The 21,964-nt window shown below is 31.1% G+C and overlaps 2 protein-coding genes across 2 annotated transcripts; one reads left to right on the top strand and one right to left on the bottom strand.

Annotated features, from left to right (window-relative positions):
- Window positions 1-3,822: 3,822 nt before the first annotated feature.
- On the top strand, window positions 3,823-9,610 carry LOC134722371 (glutathione S-transferase kappa 1-like). The gene is made up of 7 exons (XM_063585988.1): window positions 3,823-3,914; window positions 5,034-5,134; window positions 5,452-5,580; window positions 6,440-6,475; window positions 7,285-7,401; window positions 8,907-9,000; window positions 9,561-9,610. The coding sequence occupies exons 1-7, from the start codon at window positions 3,863-3,865 to the stop codon at window positions 9,608-9,610; spliced, it is 579 nt and encodes a 192-aa protein (XP_063442058.1). The 5' UTR covers window positions 3,823-3,862.
- A 2,135-nt stretch (window positions 9,611-11,745) lies between these two features.
- Window positions 11,746-21,580, bottom strand: LOC134720878 (uncharacterized). Its single transcript, XM_063583427.1, has 7 exons — window positions 21,524-21,580; window positions 17,525-17,656; window positions 16,649-16,853; window positions 15,842-16,031; window positions 14,867-14,915; window positions 13,740-13,942; window positions 11,746-13,249 (listed from the first exon to the last, which is right to left on the bottom strand). The coding sequence occupies exons 1-7, from the start codon at window positions 21,572-21,574 to the stop codon at window positions 12,940-12,942; spliced, it is 1,140 nt and encodes a 379-aa protein (XP_063439497.1). The 5' UTR covers window positions 21,575-21,580; the 3' UTR covers window positions 11,746-12,939.
- Between the last annotated feature and the right edge of the window lie 384 nt (window positions 21,581-21,964).

Genomic DNA, 21,964 nt, shown 5'->3' with positions numbered 1-21,964 from the left:
AAGAAATTCATATATTAGAAAATCAAAAAGTACTAAGGTCCTGTAAGGTTAAACGTTTCACCTTCAGAATATCTTTATTATTATCCTTTATTATCATTATTAATGGTTGTTATTTACATTAAACGAACCATAAATGAAACAAATACATAAGATTTATTTCACATATTTGAATTCTTTGATTAATACGTGATGCGGACATAAATAAAGACACATGCTGATAATGTAGTACACCAGGCACTTGTTCTGTCTTCGTAAGACTCTTCGAATTCAGTTGTGTTTAAAACAAAACTGTTGAAAGACCAAATTGAAAATGAAAATACAAACTACTTGTTTTAAAAAGGTATACATCATACTGTGTATGAAAGAAAAAACATTATGATTCAAACAAAACACTACCAGAAGCTAACAACATACCGATGCTTGATTACGTTTGGGTGTGTGGATTTCAACAGACAGTCGGCTTCCCTATACACATGGTCTCCATCGAGTTGCTCTTGTTTTCACAAGAGACATTGATCATACAGCATATTCTTGGGAAGACGAAAGGAAGCTATATGTATACTTTAATTCCTGTACAACTATAAATAGATTATATAATGTCACTAAATAATTCAATGATTGGTGACGTTATTGAAGGCATCTTTCTAATCGAACTTGAAATAAAGGATACCATAGATACAATTTAATCTACCTGATATCTCAATGATATCTTTTATTTAGAAATTGGCAATGAGGGTATGTCGATAGAAAAAATTAACATCAAATTAAGAGGATGATTTCATCTTTTTTCATGTCAATTTCTCTCTAGCAAAATGCATATGGGGTATATATCCTTAAGTGCATGTATACCAGATATTCAAGAGCTTACGTAACATATCTGTTTCCTTTAAAAAGCTGTCATGCTTACAAGGAAGCTATTGAACCAAATTTAATGCGACAATAGGGTACTCATTTTCAAATTTAGTATATCGATTGATAACATTAACGGTACCAATCGTTCTGCATTAGATGTGCATTTCAGTCAGGAATATGACAGTTGTTGTCCATGCGTTTGATGTGTTTTATCATTTGATTTTGACGTTTACTTAGGGACTTTCCGTTTTGAATTTTCCTCGGAGTTCAGTATTTTTGTGAATTTTCTTTTCAGCAATAATTGTTTCTTCAGTGATTATTGATAAAAAATTATTTGAATATTTAAAACTTATCAGAAATAAGGTGATGAAAATTAAGAAGATACAAATATAGATAATAATCAGTTTGAGTCGTTGCAATTAAACGACATCTTTTAAATGTTAATCAGACGCCACCCTCATGAGTTAGTTAAAAGACATGGAATATCTATGTATCAACAGATATGTTTCAGTCGCCGTTGCCACAATTGCGTTAACCTTATCACCGAATGTACACTTACCAAGAACAACGAAATGAATGCGACACAGAGGATATTACATGTAGATCATAATCTGCTTAACTTTCCGGATAACCCAGGTTTTTGGTTAGATTCGTATTCATTCTGTTCGTATGTTCTGTTGGCATTTTCTCTGGTGGTTTTTTTTTATTATTTACATCCTTCTTCTGTTGTGTCGGCCAAATGCTCCGATAAACCTTATTCTAAATTTCTAACATCTATTTTATCAGCATTAAGACCGAGCCTTATAGTTGCTGTGAAACTACTTGCTCTTGGGGATCCGTAAGTCATGAGTAGATACCAAACATCTTAAGATGTGCTTAGTAACATTTAATCAAAATCCTCTTTAAACAATCCTGATAATGTAAGCATTTCTAAATTAAACACTAAGCTTAAAAGGTCAATCAATTCGTCGAATTATGAACAAAATCAATTAAAAAAAGTTTTTCTTAAATTTACATAATTCAAATGATTGGTTTTTTTTCCATGAAAAATATATTTGTTATATATGTTAACTTGTTTGTCATTCACTGCCATCAGCACCTGTATATGAAGATTATACATATCAGAGTATGCGTTCGACTTTCATGTCAGTATTTGATTGATTAAAGGTTGATGATAACAAAGTTATCGAGATTGGTGCTTCTTACGTTAAAGTTGACTATACATGTTCACGCACATCGCCATCACTTTTAAGAATAAGAGAGGCGACAAATGCCAACGGGACATTCAAACTCATAATTTGAAAATCAAATGACAATGTCATGGCAAAAAAAAACCAAATAGATTAACAAAGATTAAATCTTAAAATGTAACATAGAAAACTAAAGACTGAGCAACACGAGCCCCGCAAAAGCTTACAATGACCTCAGGTGCTCCGGAAGAGAAGACAGATCTTGCTCCACGTGGGGCATTTGTTGTTTCGAAATGTTACTAATAGTACAAATCCAGTAATAAGTCTTATCCGGTAGGTCACATTCGCGGACAAGTGGATTGAATTGTATTTACGACATTTAGAAAATATCCGCTATTATCTTTGAAATTATCATTTAACTTTTACTTCTAATTCTTGGTTTAATGGCTCCCTTGTGGGTAGCAATTGGAGTCATGATAAGGAAATACAAGCCCAGGAATATCGTATCAATTAGGAGACATATACTTAATATGCAGTCGCTTCTAAAATATTGCTACATACAAAATATTATCCACATATATATGTTCCTAATTGGGATACATCAATATTTTCCTGTTTCTATCGTTTATGATTACTACTGAACTCGACTTACTGTCAGATATTAATTCTTCGTGATCGAAAAGACTGGTGTCAAGATCATATAATAAAATTGTATTTGAAAATAGACAAAAAAAAATGATAAACAAAACCTTTGTTTTTACAATTATCGTTTCATCTAGTCAAAATCATAAAAAGTAAAATCACAAAAATACTGAACTAAGAGGAAAATCAATTCGGAAAGTCCATAATCACATGGCAAAATCAAATAACAAATTACTTTTAGCATAGACATATAATGTTTTCTAGAAATCGCAATTCGCAAACTTTTCGATGTTTTGTCAGATAAATTTGACGATTTTCTGTCAAAAAAGAAAGATAAAAAATCTTAATTTTATCAGTAAAAATATTTTTGTTTATCTATACATCAAGATGTAAAAGATAGACGAAAGCTACCAAAAAGGTCATCGACATGTCAAGTGCTTATCCTATTTTGATCATATACCTAAATATGTTCGTATTATGCAAATATCCTTAATTTTATTTTCCATTACTCGTTTCGGTGAATGCTTTTCTATATCCCATTTCTGTTCAAAACTCTACCTACTGTAAAGAATTATTTATAATTTCAAAATTAAAATATCGAAGTCCCAGCGCCCTAAATTTTAATCTGTTCTTTTCCATCTAGCCTATATATTGTTCAACTAATTGTACTACGTGAGGTTCAATGTTTAAAGAACAAGATCAACATGATCAGCGGAAAGAATACAATTAAATTATATTTTGTTTATCATGTATACGGACATATTTAATAAAATATATTCCATAAATTACCGACTCATTGTTTTAAAACTATTATATTTATCATACTATCTTATTAAAATACATAAGAACATCCAACACTTCGTTATGTACCGGGATTATAGAAAGAAATTTCAAAATTTAGTCATTCCTGATGTAAAAAGAGTAGATTTGTATTATGACATATTATCACCGTATTCGTGGTTGTGTTTTGAGGTAAGTGATTTGAAAGTTCTGTGTTAAGGGTTTTCGGTCGTTTTTGTCTTCTGTTATAAGTCCTTTTATGATATAAAGCCCTAGTCTAAAGAAGAAAACTACACTTTTTGTAACATACTAACTGAACAAACACAAACAGTTATTTTTAGAAAACATTGTTTTCTCTTTTGTAGATTCTGACACGTTACAAGTCCAAATGGAGGAATATGGATCTAAGATTAAACCCGCTTTCACAGGAAGACGTTCTAAAAGGAGCAGGTGGGTTACATAAGTCATATATTGTAACAAAAATAGTTTTCAAATGTACCAGGGTTATAATTTAATACGCTAGACGACATAAGACTCACCAGTGACGCTCGAAACAATATAGTTTTAAAGCCAAACGAGAACAAAGTTTAAGAGCATTGAGGACCTGAAATTCCAAAATGTTGTGCCACATACGGCTACGGTAATCTATTCCTTGGATAAGAAAATCCTAAGTTTTTCGAAAAAGGTTTTGTCAACAGGAAATTTATTTAAATTACCATATAATTGAAATTCATGTCAACACCGAAGTGCTGACTACTGGGCTGGTAATCCCTCGGGGACTAAACATCAACCAGCAGTGGCATCGACCCAGTGGTGTAAATAGTTATCAAAGGTACCAGGATTATAATTTAATACGCCAGACGCGCGTTTCGTCAACATAAGACTCATCAGTGACGCTCAGATCAAAATAGTTTTAAAACCAAGCAAGTAAAACACACAATACCAAATATTTTCAAAAATCCCTTTTGTAAGAGATATTTGGTAGAGGGATGGCTTACCAATACAACTTACAACCACAGCTGAAGAATTATGAAACTTGATTAAATTGTATCTTGTATTAAAATATTTAAGAATAATCATAAATCATAAAAAATAAGTGTACATAAACAAAAAATATGCTTTGATTGGAAAATCAAAACAAACAAATTATTCCATATTACTTAATTAACTTTGAACGAAAAAGGTTTTTTGCTGTTTCCTTCATTTTATATTCATGCCAACGAGCTTATGTCGTTTGGACAATGAAAAGTCCGTAACAGATGATTGTTTGTTCTCCTTTTATACCACATATCACATTTCTGTTCATGCCTTCGTTTTGATGGAATTTTAAAGTTTTAAGTATCTGTTTTTATATCCAGAGAAGGTCTGGTCAGGACAAACAAAATCGGCCAAATAGTGAAGGATAAAGTGAAAAAAAAAAATGGAAAAAAAGAAAAATGGGCCCAAAATAGAAAACAGAGAAATGAATAGAAAGATGAAGAACTCCCTTCCAATTATCCACACTTTTTTGTAACGATTTAGTTAAAGAATCTGGAATAAAACTAATTGATCTTAATTTGACATTTGCAGGAAATCAGCTTCCAGGCAATGTTCCAATAAAAATGCAGTATATACTACATGATCTAGCAAGACTAGGACAGTACCATCAAGTACCCTTCAAAATCCCTGCTGTAAGTTTCTATGATACCAAGGGAGAAATCAAACATCATCAATACGAAAAAGACATTACATAAGGCATAAACGACTGAGAAACAAACAAAACATTCCACAGTAAACTAAAAATTTGGCTATACTAACGCAACTGCAGAGTTGCTTTTACAAGTGAAAAACTAGTTATAAATATAACAATTAGTGCATATTGGATGATTCCAGTATAGTAGATTTCTTTTGCTTTACTTAAATCATATATATTTTTTAATATAAAAAAAAATTGTAATGCATTCAAATCAGTATATGGCATGACGTTTTACTACTTTGTTTTGATCAGGATTTGAAAGAAGTTATGTATGTGAAAGGATCAAGACCCGCTATGTTATTTATAACAGCAGTTGATATGGAAAACTCCGAATATACAGAAGAACTTTCTAGACAGCTGTGGTTGCGAGTGTGGGGCAGAGTAAGTTTTGGGGGTGTTAAGATGAATTGAAATACTAGTAAAGGATTTAGAAACAGTTGTTGTCAAAGAGGAATTAATTTCGAGAGGACAGTGCACTTAAAAGATATGATTGAGGATATTTACGGACAAACAATGAAAGACATATATGTCCACATCCAAAATAGGCTTTATCAAGACAAGTTCGATAGCAAGGAGAAATTTTTGAAGAGAAGCCGTATCATGGGCCGCATACGACACCCATAATATTCATAATACAGATTAAGTCAACTCGTTTGTGGTCATAACTTATTTAAGGGTATGATTCAGATATGATTTTTTTTTATACAAAAATTTACAAAAGTTATCAAAGGCACATGGATTACAATTAAGTATGCCAGACGCGCGTTTCGTCTAGATAAAACTCATGAGTGACGTATAACATGCGCGCCTAATAACAATCGAGCAATCGCACTGTCAACATTTTTTGCATTAACATTACCAACTAAGTATAGATATAATAATTATCTCTTGGTGTGTAAATTTTAATTTCTTTTGCATATTTTCGTAATTCTTCAACGTTTTATAGACAGTGATAATGTGTCCGAATTCTTTAAAATTTCATTTAACTGGTCTCTAAGTATATGTTGTATAGAAAACATAATGAAAACGTGAACTGTGTTTTGTTTTGACAGCTTTAACAGTATGAAGTTATCCGAACATAACATTACTTTGCATTTCTTCAGCTATATTTATTCGAAAGTAAACACTGAACAATTCCCCCCAAAAAAAGAAATACTAGTAACTAATACTGAAATAATTCATTGTTTCTTACGCCAAATGTATTTCAAAAATATGAAAGTAAAGAACGTTTTGTTTTTAGGATGAAGGTATTACTACGGATGACGATATATCAGAGGTATGATTTTTTTATATCAAACTATAAAACATAATAAAAGAAAAGGCCTTCATATATATATATATTGTAATTTAATGTCAAATAGCGTTCAATCTCAACTTCTGTTATATTTACAGAGTGTGTTTAGTGATATGAATGCATTAAACATCATCCATATTTGAACGGCATTTTACATCAGGAATACAATCTCTGGGTTTTTTGGGGGTTTTATTTGGTTTTTTTTGTCAGAATAAAACAATTTTAGATAGAAAACAAAAAGTGTAGTCTTGGTACATGCATCATGCGCATTTATCTTTTTTAAATAAGAATAAGCAATTCTGACGAATAGCACATTTGAATTTTAAGATTGTTCATTTGTTGTTAAGGGGATATGGTATTTATATTACTTAGATAGCAACCTTATGATACAAACAACCAAAATAACCACACGACCAACGTTAAGATTTCAGCGTTTTAATTTGAGACAACTAACTATAAATTAATTCAAGCTCTTTATGGTCCCAAGTCCATAAATGTTCGGAATAACCAGAGATCTGCCATTATGGCTCCAAATCTCCAAATAACAAAAAAATACGGATTTGACACGGTGAAACGGTTCCTGCATGAGAACGGGCACATAAAATGTTGCGGATTAAGTCCAAGATATTAAAACTAGTTTTTGTCATCACCATTAGTTGTATAAACGACATACCGCTTTTTGAAAATCGCAAGTATGTTTATATTTTATAAGCATGATCGGTATGTTAAAATGTTCTTTATTCTTTCCGAACCTTTGATGTCTCATTGTATGTTGATTTCATATTTTAAAGGCTGCATCAAAGGCTGGAATAAAAAAAGAAATGATTGTAAAATGCTTGAACAGAGCTAAGGAACCTGACGTTTCTGATCGTTTAAAAGCTGACACAGACGAAGCACTATCACTCGGGGTAAGAAATCGATGTCTATAAATGGATTTCAACGCCCAAACAACTCAGTAATGCCTCGTTTGTGACAGATGAAACGCTATTTTCTTACTAAATAAACTCTCAGAGATACCAAGATTAAACATTTATATTTGCACCAGACGCGCGTTTCGTCTACAAAATACGCATTAGTGACGCTGGATACATTACTTATTAAAGAAAAGGGACGAAAGATACCAAAGGGACAGTCAAACTCATAAATCTAAAACAAACTGACGACACCATGGCTAAAAATGAAAAAAGACAAACAGACAAACAATAGTACACATGACACAACATAGAAAACCAAAGAATAAACAACACGAACCCCACCAAAAACTATGGGTGCTCCGGAAGGGTAAGCAGATCCTGCTCCACATGTGGCACCCGTCGTGTTGCTTATGTGATATCAAATTTATTCATGTTAACCTATGCAATATGCTACGTTCTGCAAAACAGTGCGTCTCATATAGATCATGTTGTTTGATTCAAGATAAATCTTGGCGACTGTTTCCGCACCATCATTGGATGCAATGCATTTTCAGCGAAAAAAAGAAAGTCTATCCCCTACTTAAAGATATGCAATTTAAGACGAAATGCCTTTAATAATTAAAAATGTGTAAATGTTCCGCGAAAACCAGTGTCTCGCCTTCTTTTTAAATCTAATTAATAATTTTAAAACTTAAACTGCAAACTGTATGTTATGTTAACTGTATGAAGAAAATAAGTTAATTTATAAATTATACAAAAATAAACAAGAAATTTTTGTTTCTATATCCTTCTCAATATTAGCTTCAAATCATAAACAAGCTTCTGTCCAAGTTTGGTACAAATCCAGGATAGTTAAGAAAGTAATCAAAATTTAGAAAACTTAAACATGTTAAACCAAAGAGTGAATATAATGTTAACTGGCGGACAAATAGTAAAATAGGGATAAAAAGGATATTTTTTTACAAATGGTTCTTCTGAATACTATCTTATGATCATAAACAAGCTTCTGTCCAAGTTTGGTAAAATCCAGGATACTTTTAAAAAAATTATTAAAATTACAAAAACTTTTAACTACATAATGAATGTTTGTGGACGACGCCGACGACGCCGAATGTAGGATCGCTTTTACTACAGAAGTAGCAGGCTCGACAATGAATATATATATATATAACACTTTATAAATCCGAAGCGTTTGTTTTTGATTTCTTTCAAGGTGTATATGTAATTGAACGCGCAACATTTTCTGTTGACAAAAACTCAGAGCTAGGTACTAGTAAAACATGGGGGTAGCAGTTCACTAACATTATCGACCCAGTACTAGACAATGTGTGAAAATCACGCTTTTTTAAATGGAAAGAATTTCGTATGGCTCCACCCATATTACACGAATAAAACAATTTTTAATCTTTTATTGCATTGGGATGACAAAGAAACCTCTGTATACCCATACTTACATATCATGTTAATAGGGTTTAAAATGTAATACAATGTTTATTTAGGCTTTTGGAACTCCAACTATTGTCATTCATAATAACGGTAAAAAAGAAATGCTATTTGGATCGGATAGATTGGATTTAATTGCAAATTTTATCGGTAAGTCATATATTTAATTGGAATGGATAGGAATGAAGTACAAAACTGAAATGTTCATTGAAGATAAAACAAAAATATTATAAGTATAAACGAAATGCATCTCAAATGTCCGAATGATTTTCTTGAAATACCTTCATAAAGACGCTCAATTTAAACATTCGAAATTTAGGGGTGTAAAAATACGTCAGGAGCTTAAAGGTGCAAATAAACCTGTAGAGGTTAGCACTTTCTCGACAATTTATAGAATAGACAAGTGTCTATAACATACTGGTATGTCAAGCTATAGCATTGAAAATTCCATAAAATTCTTGAAAGGATGATTTCAACTTGACCACTTAGAACGCTTAGTTTAATAGTATCATTGTGAGCAGCAACACTCTATCAAGAAATCTTTATAGGACACGCACGCAAAATATAATATGGTAAAAACACAGTATAGCGCATTAATTTCGTTAAAACTAACCCCATCAAAGGATTATTATAACATTTGTGACCTAACCATTTACATTATTAGCAATCATTGGTATATTATATGTAGAAATTTTCTTTCTGTTTAATAGGTGAAAAATATGAAGGTCCACTAAATGAGCTTTCTAAGATTAAACAGTGAATATGATTAACGAGAATGAGAAGAATGGAGATATCATAGTCAAGACTCTTTATCTTATATATGACATATGTACTTTATATATTATCTGTCAGCAATGGTCTTCCACATAAGTTCGGCTTTTAAACTTTTTTATCCTTGTATCACTGATGAGGTTTTTTGTAGGCGAAACGCGCATCTTGCGTACACAATTTCAAAATTTGTATCTTCGATGAAATGTTTTACAACTGGGTCGATTTTCCTTTCGATCTTCCGTCCAGGTTAAGCATAACTGGCTTTCGAAACAGTTTTGACTCATGATTCACTTGGTTGCAAATACTGACAAATCTACCTTGGACAGTCTGTTCATACTAAAAAGTCTGAAAATATGATCTTCATGTTTCGTATGAACATCACACTCCTTTGGTTTAGTTTGTGTAAACATCGGATTCAAAGAAAATACATTTTAGACCTCATGATATGACTTTCTGATTTCACTAGTGCGTCATGCATTTAGCTCTGTGAAACCAAAACAATATACCTTTGTTGAGCAAAATAAGGAAATCTTTGGGCACTGAAACCGCTTAAATGAAATCCAGTCCTTTTGTGTATTCCAAGTCTGGATAATTTTTCTGATTTTACCACCTCAGAATCCTTTCATCAGCCTTATTAGCTCTATTCCAGGAAATGATTGTCAATTCCTCACCTCGAACCACGCCCTTTACATCTACAGCACTATATCATACTCCGGAAGCAGGAAAAAAGTTATAAGAAGACATATCAGTTGTTTTAGAATCTATTTAAATTTCGAAAATACCTTAACTTCACGGATATATATATAGGCCCGTTTTTGGTGCCATGTTAGATGTCAAAAAGATGATTTTGGAATCCTCCAACTAAGAGCATTTTTAAAAACCTATCAAAAACGACTGACAATTGACCTCCAAATGTCAGTTCACTTCTCACTGTATTCTCCATGGGTTATAGTACTTTCTTTTATTTTGCTTCTTTATTGAAATTTTGAGAAATGTTCCAGACAAACAACGAGGTAGCTCAGGACTGCATTCACCATCTTTCTTTCAGTTTATTACTGTTACCTTATTCTTATAAATTCAAAATGTGTTCAACAGATGTAGATGAATTCTGAAGACCACATATTAAATCACTTTGCTAAGGATTCAAAATGGTTGAAATCATCCATTCGTAAATTATAAAGGGTGCCATTACATGTTGGTTGATCGTTATGGAATAATAATTTCACAGATGATATCGGATATATGTTCCTTATGTCACAACTACAATTCCCTTCCATTTTCACAAAAAAAGAATATTTACCAGGTTTGTAATAACATGAGAAACACATGAGAAACAGATGTGGAACAGAATTGCTTACCCTTCAGTAGCACATGAGATCATCATGAGTTTTTGGTGAGATTTTGGTTGCTTTGTCTTCAGTTTTCTATGTTCTGTCTTGTGTACTATTATTTGGTCTGTTTGTTTTTTTCTATTTAAGCCATGACGTTGTCAGTTTATTTTTGATCTATGAGTTTGACTGTCCCTCAGGCATCTTTCGCCCCTCTTGTTAAACAATTCAAAAAGAAAACAGGTCAATGGTCTGATTAATGATGACCAAAAAGTTATATATGACACACTTCAAAGAGTACTTTTATCTGAGTTTAAACATGTTATGTTCAATTAAGAGCCTTAATTCTGTATTGATATTGAATTAAAGAAAATTGTTATCTAATCATGAATGACAGTTATTATCCATTTATGTTATGCGTTTGAGCTTTTTATTTTGCCATTTGATCAGGAACTTTATGTTTTGAATTTTCCTCACAATTCGATACTTTTGATATATCACTTTTAACATAAAACAATAAAAGTGATCATAAGATATATTCAATTTTGTTTCGTGCTTTGCCATTCACAATATCAATACAATATTTTATCATAAACACATTCATTGAGATTATTTGTAGCAGAGATATGTCAAAGGAGTAATAAATCATTTGCACATGGTCTTGAGAAATTTTATCTGTGTTAGTTCATTCATAAAGAGTGATATGGATTCTATTGTCATGGGATCCATGCAAAATCTACAATCACAACTCATAACATTATTTTTTTCTCTTTTGGCTATGATAAAAATAAGGTCAGAATGTTTTATTCTTTATTCAAATATTCATGGTAACTTAGGGAATAAAATATACAGTGTAAAACTATTGCACATATTTCATAACGTTTAATTTATAGCAATATACAATGATTACATTACCTAAATAAAGTTAAAGCCATATCTTACTTGTTTCAATAGACCACTTTCGAGTTCATCCGTCACCGAAAAAAACTCGTCAATTATACGCGCCTTTATCACCGTCATTTGTGGGTTTAGGGGCGTCGTCACTTCCTTCCAATGTTAAGCGAGTGGTTGGAAAACTATAATTCTATATTGAACGAATTATTCGGCAAATTGAATTCTCAAAATTGACAATCAACACTGCTGTCATTAGGGAATTGTCAGTAAGTACCTACAGAGCAACCATTATTTCTAGTTTATCCTGCACAAAGACAATCACCAAGACGCTTGATGAACGTAAATAGTGCAGGGATACAGGCAAGCCCCTCTATCTGGTAAATGACGTCATAAAGGCGTGCATAATTGACGAGTTTTTGCCGGTGACGGATGAACTCGAAAGCGGTCTATTGTTCTTCACATACATTGCATACAAAATCTATCACACAATACAGTATTTATTATAAAAGCCAAAACATGCATGATGTTGATGTATATAGGGATTCTCAATACACACATTTTAACATGGATGCTACTAATACTAAGTATATACCCACACATAGTTTAACTTCTCTTTTAATTATAACAAAATGGCATCACTGCTTTATACTTTTACAAGCATAAAACAAGCCAATTAAAAAGTACTAAAGTGAGGTCGTGATAACGGTACTGCTTAAGTGACAAATTAAATGCATTTCTGGACCAGAACATGCAGAATATGTTAATGTGATATGAATAAGTAATAATTAAGATGAGGTCATGATAAATCAACTATAATTTGTGACATTTTTTGCCTCATTGAAAACTTTTCTTGATATTCATTATTAGCAGTATTCAATAGTCAATTTATCATGACAAATATAACTAAAGATGTCTAAATAACTTGTTCATGCACTATTTTTATGTGTAAGCATTTAATATAACATGTAAGCAAGGTAACATAGTAATGAACATTTTTCACACAATTTTTAGTTGTAATGAACTGTATTATGCTATAATGTAAAAAAATATCACAGAAAAGAAATCCTCTTTTTTGGAGCACATCTACTTCCCATTACTATACCCCATTCAGATCAATATTCATTGGCATTAAAAAGTCATGCATAGCGAATTTCCATGTCCATAATCTGGCTATTCTATTAAATTCTTTTCTATCTTTCATAAACAATTTACCAATAGTAGGTTCCATACACACATAACAATATGGGTCCGTTAGCAATGATTGTATACTTATCAACACTTTGGATATTGTTAATGCTAAACTCCAATTATGATGGATAGAGTCCAGACCTACATCTCCATGACGACTAATGTTAGGATGAAATATACGTGTAATGAATCTCACTTTTGGTGGCCTCATTGGGTAACTGAAAAACAATACAAATAGTTTTGGTAAAATTTAAGCTAAGATAATTATGAAAGTATCCACCAAAATTAGTTGGTTTTTAGTTTATACATGTTTCATGTTGTTGCAATTCTTTAACTTTGAAAGTTTTGAACATTAAAAAAAAACATTGATTAATCTTTTATTGATTTTGAATTTCATATAAATTATATGAAAATGAATAATAGTACAACAAAAACAAGTTTTGTTCAATACCCTATTTTTTCTCATAGCATTAATTAAAATCTGCCATAGATAATGACACAGCTTGCAATACATTACGATTAGTTCTGTTCAATTTTTGTACTTGTAAAATGTTAAATAATAAAATGCTTTGAAATATGTCAGAGATGTTGCATGCTTAACACTGTTACAAATGACTCTAACCATCAAATATGAAATTGATATCCAATGTCATTCAATCAAAAATATGGGTAATGTTACATGTAATATTGCAATAAAATAAATCCTACCTCTGTGGTATCTGCAAATACAAAAGAAAAAGTCCTCCTTCATATGGACTACCCTGTGGACCAGTTATTGAGGCTTGCCAGTGACAGCAATGTCTATCCAATGGTGTGGCTTTTATACCTTCAGGTGGGTCAGATTTTAATGTTTTTAGTTCACTTCTTAATCTTCTGTGTCTCCAAGAATTCTCCTCTATTGGTGGTGTACTCTGCAAACACAAACATATAAAACATACAATAAATAGTCTGATTCATTTCCAACATGGGAATAAAGGCATATAATTACAAATTATTATTATGAACAACACTCTGTTTGTCTTGTTTAAAATAACATGTAGTAAACAATGGTTCATTAACCCATGTTGCAGATGTCTAAAAGAGGGGTGAAAGATACCAGAGGGACAGTCAAATTCAGAGATCGAAAATAAACAACGCCATGGCTAACACAAAATGACAAACAGAAAAATTACAGTACAGAAGACACAACATAAAAAACTTAAGATACGGAACACAAACCCCACCAAAAACTGGGGGTGATCTCAGGTGCTCCAAAATAAAGTGGTGTTCAATCTAGTGTTTAATCTAACACCAGCATAGTGTCAAAATCTGAAGTGATTTTTAAATCACTTGTTTAAGTACCACTCCTGCCTGTTTAATACTATTAAAAAAATGGTGATGTCAAAATATAAATTTATCATGTTTTAATGCTAGAATGTCAACAATAGTGAATGCTCTAATTCATACATAATTGACACAATATTCTATGAGGTTATGCTGGGAGATTCAATCCTTTCTAATGGTATAATTCATGAAAATAATGATAAATTATTGCTGTGTAATATGTGGTTTTCTTTTTTATATCTTTGTTGACTTTGTAGTGACTCTCAGAAAATGTATTAGTGAATCCTTTTTCTGCACTTCCAAATTTGTTTGCATTTCATTTAAAGTAAGCATTTATCTCATATCACATTTTCATCATGATATAATGTTTTTAGAGGTTCAGTCTCTTTTAATGAGAATTTTTGTGCAGAGCAGTCTTATTGACAAGCACATCATGCATGTCAAATCTTTAATATAATCAAGATGTGTATGATCCCAATCACATTTACAATAGCCAGATATTTAGTACAAACCTGTAACATCATGCTTTCTAAACAATATCTACATGGTGAACTTTCTAATCTGTAAATTAGAAAATACGTAAAATTTATATGCACCGAGACGTTTTAATAACATAATTTTATTTCAGCATTCAAAATTCTTAATTTCAAATTTTTATCATATTTTTACAAACTTAGAGAAGTACAACTTCTACAGCAATTTTTTTTTTAATCTAATTATACACAAAATGTCTGAGTTAAAAATTTTAAGATATGTTATACATCTGTTTCGTTCCTGAAAATCCTGATGCATTTAATTATACACAAAAACTTAAAATTTAAAATACAAATATATTTCATTCAAACTAGAAACTCTGATGCTGTCATTTTCATCCTGCCTAACTATTCAAATTTAGCTAATTCGAATTCTATGAAGCTTTTGAATAAATTTTGTTTTTCAAAATATACATGTACCTGTTAAATGTATAATTTCTGAAGAAAAAAATGGATTTAAAATGAGTAATTCTTTTTAATCTCTTCTGAAGCATGAGTTTCAAATAAAATTTACTGATTTTTTTTCAATTTCATGGATTCTTTTATGCAGAAAATTGATTATTCGTGTTTTATGTTGAATTAAATTCATTTTCTCCTCAAGCATGTCAAGGATTTGTTCAAAATTTAGTTCACTGATTTTTTTTAGTTTAAATTAATTTCATGTCTAGTTCAAAACAGAATTTGATTTTAGGGTGTGTAATGCCACTATCAGCTCTCTCAGCTATAGCATATGGCAACCAGTTTTTGTTGATAGAAGAAGTCGTAGAGAGAACCATCTACCTCAAGCTGGAAATTTTACATCGTTGGTAAATTCAGATCAAGGTCAACATACCTGCCATTGAGCTGGTTCAAAACTCAAGAGTTGACAGGCTAGTGATTGCCGTAGATTAACTACCTTTACCATCATGTCACCAATGGCTTAATTAGATACTTTTATGTATGAGTTACACTTACAGTTTAGTATAAATTGTTTTCCAGTCTTTCACTCTATATTGTGGATAAAATAATGGCCATCGTAATTTACAGAATTCTCTCCATTGTAATTCAGTTGTCTCTCCTTCTAAGATTTGCCGCCATCGAGAACACACTTGTCCGGCTGTCCATAAAGATATGTCATCTAGGTATTTGAATACAACTAAAAGTACTGCAATGCAAAAAAGTTGGTTTTTTGTAATAAACTAATACAACAAATGTATTATGACAAAAGAATTAAAGGTGAAGAACAAATATACAATTACATATTTCTAAAGGTGTTGACAAATATCACAAATGAATAGCTTTAAACATAATACACACATGACACATGGCAAATGCATTTCATAATTTGAAAATCACAAATTTTAAACACAATGGAATTTGTAAAATTTAGAACTGATATGATGTCAAACTCACTCAGTTCTGAATACTTGTATCAACTATTTATTGCTTTCCTAGCTATTTAGCCTACATGAATTTTGTGTGTATTTTTTTAAGTCTCTTATTCATTTAGAATATGGACAAAAGTATTTTGAACAAAAAATGTATATTGATAATTTCGTAGAGGTATATTACTGGTATACAAAATGGAATATTAAATTCAAGTTTACTATAAATTGATATAAAACATGTCCATGAGTCATATTATTCATTAGGTAACTTTTTGTGATCTGCTGTATTATGAGTTACTAGTGGCTCCTAAGAACAGGTAAGAGTTTACGATCAGCCAGTCTTCAATACCTTTAAACTCATATGTGAATTAACAAAATTTGCACATGTATATACCTTCTGGTGGCATGGAATCAACCAGTCCTTCTGGAACACTGCCTGGTTCCCTAGGTGTAGTAAGTGATGTTATTCTCTCTGCTAATTTATCTGTTTTATGATTGAGTGATTTGATTTTCCTTGCCCTATACTCCTCTTCTTTAGTGTAGAAATCAAAAGATTCAACTGGTTCCTCATTTCCTGAATCTGCATCAGAATCATCCTTCTGTAAAAACATGACATTTCTTAAAAATATAGTTTTTTAAAACAAAAAATGATTTCCTTTCTCTAAATTCTTTTTGACTGTCATATAAAACAGTTTCCTGTGTTGTTGCTTATTTTCTTTTCATCATTATTTTATTCATATTTCAATTGTGCAGTCCTGTACTAAGCTTGTCTTCCTGCCATTCAACCATTAAATTAGTAAATGATAATTATTTTCTGAAAAAATTGTCAAATATAAAACAAAAATAATGATAAGTTACATGCATTCTCTAATGCCAGGATCATAGATTCATACAGCTGAAATTAACTGAAATCAGTTATTTAAAAAATAACCACTTACAATGATACCCATAACTGAGAGTTATGTTTAGGGTAACTTCATGAAGAACAGTAAAAAAAATCTTGCAATGTGATGTTAACAGAAATTTTTGGTGCATGACGATAAAATGTACACTTTCTTTAAAATGATAAAAGAGATCAAACAGTTTTAAAAATTGACCAAAATCAACGAGACCTCTAACAAATCACGATAAGGATATTATGTTGAATCAGAGAAAAATTTTAACCAAAAAATTATAAATTTTGACTCTAACTGTAGCTGAAAAATGATTCTGAAGCCTGAAATTTAAGGGCTTCATACCCTCTTGACAATTTAAAGTTCAGTTGACGTACCTCATTGTAAACTTCCTGCTCTCCCTCCTCTAGGTTAATGTCATTACAGAAGAGAAATAAATGACAACTGCTACACACAGGTTGTCCAAAATTACTGCCAAGGAAACCAGTACATACCATACACTGTTCATACTGTTGAAAATATATAAATGCAGTATTAAGAATTAAGTGTATTATATTTAGATTAAAATCAGTTCTTTTTTTTTACTTCTTTTTAATGATAATTTAATCAAGAGCCATATATTTAATCCTTCTAATTGGTTTTGTTCAAGCATCTTTTATCAATATAATGAAATTTGATGTGACTGTCGTACAAGTGAGAGGTTTAGCGCTGTAAAACCAGGTTCAATCCCCATTTTCTGCTATTATACAAATAGGAATACGAATACTATAAGAAAATGCCTGTACCAAGTGAGGAATATGACAGTTTTTATATCCGTTTGTTTGATTTATCCATTTGATTAAGGATTTTCCATTTTGAATTTTTCTCATACATTGTAGTTCAGTATTTTTGTGACTTCAATTTTTTGGTGTCAGGGTAATCATAGCTGTTATACAATGTACATGTAAAAATGAAGTTAACAGGACATTGACAAAACCAGTCATTTCATACGCTTTTGAGACGTTTAGACCATGATCACTTTCTGTCTTCTGTCTCTTAGGCCATATACTAGCTGGGCCTTTGGTTGTTTCGGACCAATAAACATGTTTTTCCTTATACATTGTAGCTGACTATGCGGCATGGTTTCTGATCTTTGTTGACAACAGTATTATAGTACAGTTACCTATAGACGTGATAGATGTTTACTCTATATCATTTGGTCTCTTGTGGAGAGTTTTTTAAATGAGATAAATGCAACTTTAAAGTTGAAGTTAAACATTTTGTATTATTATCACCATTTTTTTTTTATAATAAACATCAAGACTAAAAGTGTAATAAAGAGGGGGTATGAGGGGTCCTGATCCTGAAATCCCGGGCTTAAAAACATGAATTCCTGAGGTCCCAAATTTAAAGAAATCTAAATCCTGACATCCCAAATTTTAAGAAGTCTAAATCTTGAAACTACTTTTATAACAAGGCCGAAACCACCAAGGCCAAACTAGTTCCATGGCCAAAATGTCTTGTTGCCATTTTTTTCAATTTTAGAAAAATCATCTGTTTCTTTGATCTGTGACCTAAAATAGGGGTTACAATAAAGACCTGAAAGTGGACATGAAAAGACCTGAAAATATACAACTAAAATTATTCAAATTGCAATAACTTTTTTATTATTGGATGGAATTTCGTCAAGTTGGAATACACCAGAGAAAGATTGAATGTGTTTGCTTATGTGGGAAGCCCGATTTATACTAAAAATATGATAGGGTTCAAAGCTAAAAGAGGAAGAGTTACATGAAGCAAATGGAGCCATCAAACTTGTGCAGGGGTTACATGTAGCAGTAATTGGTTTTGTGATAAACATAGACAGTGTGTTTAACTTCATGAATATACAAATTTTATATTAGAGTAAAAGTAAATTTATATGTGATTAAAGTAGACTGTGAATAATATCGCATTTTAATGTTTTATAGTTTTGTGTACTTTTACAGTATTTTTAATTAAGCATTTTTTAATACGCAATTATTATAGAATATTAACACTTTTACAGTATGTTGAGTCACAAAGTTTTCTTTTTAATTAACAAAAGACTATTTTTTAAGTATTTTTACGAGGAATATTAATCTTGATGAAATTAAAGGATTAAACTTTTTTTAGATTTGTATTATCATTTTGTTTTTATAAGCATAATTACATGACAATTGATAAACTTGTTCTGTTATATTTGTTTGAATTATTGTTTTCATTGTTATTTTTTGTCTCTTTGACTACGTTTTGACATACGAGTTTTGATCATTCTTTGGTATCTCCTGTCTTCTTTTATACTTGTATCAGTTTTGCACATCATAGTAGTATCTTCCGTCAATAAAAAAATAGAAAGAAGATGTGGTGTGATCCCAATGAGACAGATCTCCACAAGAGACCAAATGAAATCAAACATGAAAAGTTATCAACCATATTTTTAGTTATCCACTTTCAGGTTTTTAGTGTAACCCCCAAAATAGTCCATAAAGAATAATATACCATAGAAGTTATGTATTCACTTGCACAGATTTGTCTTTCCTCATAATATATTTTAAGGTTCAAACGCGTAATAACTTAACAAAAGATTCAGAGAAAGGATGCGTTTTATAATTTGTAAAGGATAAATATTTGAAACAATATTTGAAAAAGTCGATTTTTTGGCAATAAGAAAAAACAAAACAAAAATATCTTTAGACCCGGTATTATAATAGCACGAATCGAAGAACACACATTGTGGATCTAGGAACTGTTGTCTGTAATTCAAACAATTGTTTAATAAGGAAGCAATAGCTATTTTAAAATGGTACAAAAAAAATCCACTTCTTTCCTGTTACCAAAGTGAACCAATTTTAAAAGTTTCTAATGGGAATAAGAAATAAGTTTAAGACACTATTTGTGGTTTACTAGTATATCCTGCAATAGTTTATCAAATGCCAATTATTGATTTTAGCATTTGCAATACAAAAGGTTTAGAAATATACTTAAATATAGTCAGATATGTCGGTAACATGAAAGAATCTTGAGTAACAGGACAACGGTAACAGGACAGAGTTGGTAACAGAAAGGATTTTTCTGCTTTATTTCAAAGTTTATACATCATTTTAGATTGGTCACAATTGGAAGATAACAGCAAACAATGTCATTTGTCCTTTGAAACTGTATTTGTAAGATGAAAAATCTGCCTAGGTAATGAAAAATTCTAAAATAAATTCCTTGCTGTTACTATCTACTATACTAGAATGCACAATTAAATGTTCTCGGCTGTTATCAAAGGGAAAAACTCTATTTTTTTATTCAATATACTGTGTATTATTTTGAAATTTATTGGATAAGGTGGTGATAACATAAATTAAATGAAATGGTTGGCATATAGTAGATAAACTTTTCCTTTCTTTAGTGAAATTGTCTTTAGCATCCTTCCTGTTACTGATGATGGTTATGCTGTTACTTTTTATCAGGTAACATGACAGAACGTAACAGAAAGGAATTACGCGATAGTTTTTGTCCTTTTTATCACATTAAATGTAAGTGTATTTCCTGTGACATATAACATTTAAAAAGATGATATAAAAACACACCTAATGTTGTTGTGCACACATAAAATTATTCTCAGAAAGTGTAAGAAAAGGCTATAATAGGATAGAACACCATTAAGTATTTTTCTATAAATTCGTACCTTGGATGGGCTTGAATTTTCAAACCTGGCCGCCTTTCCATCTATTTCTATGTACTAATGCATTCAGAAAATGATGCTCTTTAAAATACATAATGGGAAAATAACTCTTGGTTCTGTAAACGTTTCCACAGGTAAAAAAAAACCTAGTGGTAACAGGAGGGAAATCACCCCTGGGGACAAATTTTTTTTGTCTTTAAATTTGCAAAATTTTATTACATGCTCTAGTTATAATATAAAAAGACAAATTAAGGGCAAGTTTATTATATAATATATCATATATGTGAGAATCAGACGCCTGTTGAATTAATTTAGATATTATTTGAATGATTTAGTTTTCAAAAATACACAGGGGACAACATGATTTTAGGGAGGTTGAACATTTAAATTACAATATTTTATTGGAAGAAATACAAGAATGAGTGTTTGATTGGCAGGAGTTGGTGCATTATATAATTCAGTTTATACTGAAACTAAAAATTTTCAAAAAAGATGGTTGAATAAAAAAATAATTGCTGGTGAAGTGGGGGACATGGAAAGTAGACTTTTTCAGATATTGTCTCATTTACTGTCAACAATAGTGCCAAATATGAACGAGTGAAATTCTCAATAATCATAATAACACATGTATATAGACAAATACATTTTCTTCCTAACACATTGAATGGTGCTTCAAAAATTATTAATTTAAAGCTATATTTGCCTCGGGTTTTAAAAAATCTTCTATTTTCCCATCGCTACTGGAGGTCGCCATATTTGTTTTCATAGATTGGGCATGAAGAAAAGAAAGATTTCATTGACAGACAGTAAGTGAGTAAGTAAGTAAGTAAGTAAGTAAGTAAGTAAGTAAGTAAGTAAGTAAGTAAGTAAGTAAGTAAGTAAGTAAGTAAGTAAGTAAGTAAGTAAGTAAGTAAGTAAGTAAGTAAGTAAGTTTATTTAGAGTCGGCATATATATACATTATAACATAGAAAAACATGAGCTCTGGTGAGCTCTTTAACCGACTATCACATCATTGAAAAAATCATGCAGCATCATGCAAATACTACCATATAAAACATGCAATATAATGAAAGCAAACTTCTATTTGATTTGTGAGCCTCCAGAGTCAAAGCTCATGTGGCAAGCGCCTCTATGTGCATTGAA

The sequence above is a fragment of the Mytilus trossulus genome, chromosome 6 (genome assembly GCF_036588685.1).
Source record: "Mytilus trossulus isolate FHL-02 chromosome 6, PNRI_Mtr1.1.1.hap1, whole genome shotgun sequence".
In the NCBI taxonomy this organism is placed as follows: domain Eukaryota; kingdom Metazoa; phylum Mollusca; class Bivalvia; order Mytilida; family Mytilidae; genus Mytilus; species Mytilus trossulus.
Note: the sequence above shows the minus strand (reverse complement) of the source record. Positions and strands in the feature narration are given on the sequence as shown.